The sequence below is a fragment of the Etheostoma spectabile genome, chromosome 5 (genome assembly GCF_008692095.1).
Source record: "Etheostoma spectabile isolate EspeVRDwgs_2016 chromosome 5, UIUC_Espe_1.0, whole genome shotgun sequence".
Classification (NCBI taxonomy): Eukaryota; Metazoa; Chordata; class Actinopteri; order Perciformes; family Percidae; genus Etheostoma; species Etheostoma spectabile.
The window spans coordinates 6,165,195-6,170,536 of NC_045737.1; the positions used below are offsets into that span (position 1 = coordinate 6,165,195).

Genomic DNA, 5,342 nt, shown 5'->3' on the forward strand with positions numbered 1-5,342 from the left:
CACACACACACACACACACACAGTCTTGTGCTGCTGCTACAGTAGCACGTTTTCCCACTGTTCACACTAATACACACAGAGAAGGGCCCGCTGACACACACATGCCTACACTTGTAGCTGTATGGTAAATCACACATAAACTGTCATGCTCTTGAAAATTGCTTAACCCTAAACCCTAAAGCACAGGGAGGACAACATGAGAAATCGTTGAGTTTTGTGAATGCTCATTAGCCATGCATGCTTCCAAAGTCTGGATGCATCTTTTCTCTTTCTGTTGCTCTCTGTGCATCGTTTTTTTTTCCACTTTCCGCCTCTTTGTACCTCTACAAGATGTCCCTGCATCCTGTCACGTTTAGACTTGACTGTGCATTCATTATTCTGTATTATTGTTGTTTTCGTGGCAGCACAGTGCGGACAAAGATAAGGGTAGACAAGACACGGGCAGAAAGAGAGAAATCAGGTATGAAGTTATAATGAGTCACAAAAACACCCAGGTGGGTTGAAGATCTCAACAGCTCTGTCTCAGCCCAGTTGTAGCCAGTGGACAGTGCCCACTCCTTTTCCTACCGCCAATTACAAATGAATCATCAGAGAGCATGTAACTAATAAAATAAGGAAGTCACTTTTTACACCTACAGCATATTCTTATCTTTTTCTATATATTTTTTTTTTCTTCACTCACCTTGCCTTGTCCCACTCTGTTCTCCTCCGCCTCTCCTGTCTCCTGACCTGCCTCCCATCCATCTATAGCTACTCCATTTTACCCCTTCATGTTCCTCTGTTTTTTCCGCTACTATTTCACCTTGTCAACAGTGTCAGTTGGGCTCTTGTGGTGCCAAGAAGATTGAACCGCAGATTGAACAAATTATTTCTGTAAGGATACATCAGTGTCAAACCACTCCATCTCTCGCCGTCCGTATCGAACACGCACACATGCACATGTTGTTTTTGATTGAAACACTCCCAGTGAATAGACAGTGTTATATTTGAGAGAAACACGGCTTGTGTGGCATGTGTGTGTTCTGCTATACATTGTTTTTCCTCAAAATATTTCCTATCCTCTCATGTCTGGCTGGCATTTGGTAAAATGGAAAAAGAGACCGCCATATTACGCATTTTCTTCAACAAGCTTTGTCTTTGTTTTGTAAAAAAACAGCAAGAGAAGAGCACCACCTTCCATTCAAACTACCACCATTCAGAACTGAGCCAGTCAAAGTTTTTGGTGTTGTTTTTCACAGCTGTTATTATGCCATATGCTGCACAATTAATTTGATGGTGGGATTTTTGGCTGAAAGCACAGACATTTGGAAAGCCCAAGTCTTCTAATTTAAAACTGAAAGCGTGATTGGCGGATTTAAATTAGGTGAGGTCATGGGTGATGTGGGAAAATCTGGCCAATCACAAATAGAGTGCGTTGGCATTGCAGTAGAGCTAATTTAATGTGGCAGATAGGGGCTCGCTTGGCCGATCAGACATGTTGTCGAGTAGCTGCAGCTAGCATTTAAAAAGGTGTTATATCAGTAAAATACTTAACATGAGACAAAAAAATGTCACCTACACTCACAGAAACAGAATATCACAACTTTCAATGACACTATTTTTTTCTTGTTCACACATACGAAGACCTACACAGACCCACCCATGCAGACTTACCGTAAACAATAACAGTGGCTGTAGTGCTGCGTCTTTTGGCCACTATGTTCTTAGCCACACATGTGTAGTTGGCCGTGTCAGACAGACGCGCCTGTTTGATGATCAGGTTGTGGTCGATGGTGATGTAGAAGTTTCTGTCCTCTGCTGGGTCAATTATCTCTTCGTTCTTCAACCACTCCACCTGGGAGACACGGAGAGAGAGAGAGGAGAAAACGGGGTGAGTATAAAGGTTTCTTCTGATACACACAGAGAAAAGTTTAGAAAAACATAGCTCATGAGAGATGAGAGACGTAAATTGTGCTATTGTGTAAAGACACTACGTCTCATCTGTTTGTATAGAGGGAAGGGGTGTTCCTGCCATGAAGTCAAATACTAGTGAAACCAGATAAACAATTTTCATTCGACTAAAGTTCGTTGCTTTTTTTTCTCTTTCCTGAGGGAAATGATGAGATCACCTTATAATCTTGTTTTCACAACTGATCCACCCTGAGAAAAAAAAAGAAAAAAAAAAGGGTTTTGAAAGTTACCTTCGTCTAAAACTGTCCATCTGTTGGGGCAAAAACATACAATAAAACAATCAAGTCTGGGTGTTCTGGTATAATCTGTTTTTTAACCTTTCCACATGACAAATAAAGAAGGTATGGAAGGACTTATAATAGGATGCTGGTGTAATCTTGTTTTTCAATTGTCCCACACAGAAACGCTTTGAGGAGGTGCTACCACTCCAAATCCAGGTAAATAAATTAATATGGGAAGGGGAGGAGGCTCTGTGGTGACTACCAAGAGTATCTTGTTATCTGTCAAGTAAGAGAGAAGATACAAAACCCCATTGCCAAATGTATGCTCATGTATAATGTGTTTTAGAAATCAAAAATATAATTGACAACCAAATAAACATACTTTGTGGGGTAAGATGTTAAAATACTCATTATAGAAACAATTAATAAAATGATGATGTCCATGCATGAAGTCACTAAAATAATACAATTGTAATAGCAAAAGACGCTCCACAATATCAGTGTCAGTGTAGAAAAAGAGGAAAATGTCCCGAACATATGCTTTCACAAGGTACTTCGGGTGAAGGGTAGGACAGCGGGAAACTATCCTATTTACGAGCCTAATCACATTTCCTGAGTGCTGTATTTACTGGTCCAAAGCCTCATAAATTCAGCCTGTCCAAGCTTTATGGCTAGCACATAAACGTCCGAGCCGCGTTGTTTAATTCATGTTGTTTCATTCATGTTGTTTAATTTCCTCCTCCCTTCACATTAGGAAATGGAAATCTCAGATGCAGAAAAGAGGAAATTCATTGTCATTGTCCAGCTTGCTGCCGGCTCAGGCCCGGCTGTCATTCTTCTCTCTCTCAGTATTTCTACCTGCCTCTCTTTCTGATCTTTAGAGATTTAATGGTGCTCTTTGGCCATGGGGCTCACTGCAGCCTTGTTTTCTCACTCTTAGGTGAGATGCTGTGTGACCTTTAAGTTTCTATTACAATGTAAAGGTTACACTGGAGTACAAATCAGCAAAGACAAAAAAACAAAAACATATACATGTATATATATAAAGCACACACATTTAGTCAAGGAGCTTATCGAGAAAAAAGTGCACATGCACTCTCACATACAAAAGCAAATGCAATGCGTGTAACATGGATTCTGATTTATTCATGCTCAGGATATTTAAAGGAACTGAACTGTACTGAAATACAATACAATGTTTGTTGAATTATTAATTATTGAAATATTCTCAGAGTTCCAAGATCACTAGCCTGACTACTTAACCATATCAACATTATACAGACTGCCCAAGTGAAGATGAATACAGCTTAGCAACACTACTCAAGTAATATTTATCTTATGATAATATATTATTATCTAATAGTTTAAACACAACTATGACAGAACAGAGAGACAAAGATCTAAAGAGATGATTTTTGAATTGTGGGAATATTCTATCTAAAGTGTGAAAGATTCATTCGAGCCCAGCCTCTTCACAAAAACAACACAACATTTGTCTAATTTAACGGGTTTGACATTGTTTCATTAAAATAGAAACAACTATTCCTGGCAGAAATTTTTTTCCTATCGACATAACCGAATTTTCAAAACGTACTGTCTCACCCCTGACCTGGATTTGCCTCTCGCTGATCAAAGCCCTGTTAGGAAATATCTGTACGCTGGCAGTACACCAACAACTCAGGGGACGTGGGAAATTGAATGGTGAAAGATAAAATAAATTAATCTGGATAGGAAATCTCACTTTAAGCTACTTTATGAGCCCACAAGGACTAGAAATGTATCTTTACGGTATTCAACTATTCTACTGCAAGCTGGTTAAGTTGGTTAGTGTACATGGATGATATCATATCCTCTGCTTCCTCTTTATAAGCTTTACATAGCCAGTACCAGCTGGGTATAGCCACAACGTTTTCTACATCTCACATTTTCTAAAGTTCTCGGATGGGTTGATTTGGGGACTGCAGTGCCATCATTGTAAGTCTTTGTCATGCGCCTGGATTCCCTGGAAAATTTGAAAAAGACTGTTGCCATGATTCAAAAAGTTCCATAACACAGCACGGACACTTAACCTCATACAAAAGGACATGCAACGAACATCTAAAGTGACTTTAAGTAAATGTATGTTTTTCATTGTAATACTAAGTAATGGGGACTCTTTAAACATTCATAACACTACTGAGAATATATTACTGTATTTAAAATACTACAATTGTCATATCACAATATATATATATATATATTCTAATCGTTTTTACAATTAGGACATGTTTTTTATGTAATGAACCATTTCCATTGCTTCTTAGTTTCTTAATTCCTCTACTGTCATAAACCACTGTCAGTCAACAAAACCCATGAGAACAAACATGTCTACCTCTTTTCTATTCTTTTTTTTTTTTAAGTAATTTGAAGTCCACTTCCATTCCAACTTAGGGGACATTCTTTTTTATAAATTGCTTACTCTGGCTATTTTGAATGCCGTGCTCAAACAAGGACACAATGTACAGCAGTGTGTGTGCCTGTGTTGAAAAGTAGCACTTAAACTTGTACTTGCCATTGGACTCCAACCGAAAGTCATTTTGTTTTATGACACATCCTACCATTGAATTTAACTTTGTCACAAATAGTTTTACAAATGAGTGGTGTGTCATCTTAACAATCGATGTAAGAGTGCTCCAAAAAAGGAAGAACCATACAGCGTTTGATCAAAAGTGACTTAATCGGGATTATGTGTTTATGTAATTGTTTTATTAATTTGTTAATCATTCTAGCTTGTGTAGCGAGCTTAGTGATTCTTGCACTAAATGTCATTCCAGCATAATGTTTGCTCCAGTAAAATATAACAATGCTAATACAGGCCATTACAGCCACCTTATATTAATATTAGCTGTGAGCTATGGTGTGACAATGCACCGAAAATAGACACAGCCTTTGATGATGCCTGAAGATTGAAGCTTGTGAGACTGATGTGTGCTCTGCTGGGCCCAGACAAAGAGACCACATGTGGCGGCTATACTACCACCGCCGCCGCATCATTAGCCACAGCTGGTGTAAGAGAGAGTGTGTATGTGTGAATGGCAGAAGGTGGCTGATTGGATCAAGCCAACCCCAGGGGAGAATGTGTATTTGTTATTTTAACTCTCGCCCCTACATCCCCTGACCGTCTTGCTTTAC

General features: G+C 39.0%; 1 protein-coding gene across 2 annotated transcripts in view; it reads right to left on the reverse strand.

Moving 5' to 3' along the window:
* unc5ca (unc-5 netrin receptor Ca) overlaps nucleotides 1-5,342 on the reverse strand; it is a 187,370-nt gene that overhangs the window by 43,423 nt on the left and 138,605 nt on the right. For both annotated transcript variants that reach the window (XM_032514911.1, XM_032514912.1), the window contains exon 5: nucleotides 1,654-1,834. In XM_032514911.1, the coding sequence (XP_032370802.1) occupies nucleotides 1,654-1,834 (181 nt within the window). The remainder of the gene's footprint in view (nucleotides 1-1,653; nucleotides 1,835-5,342) is intronic.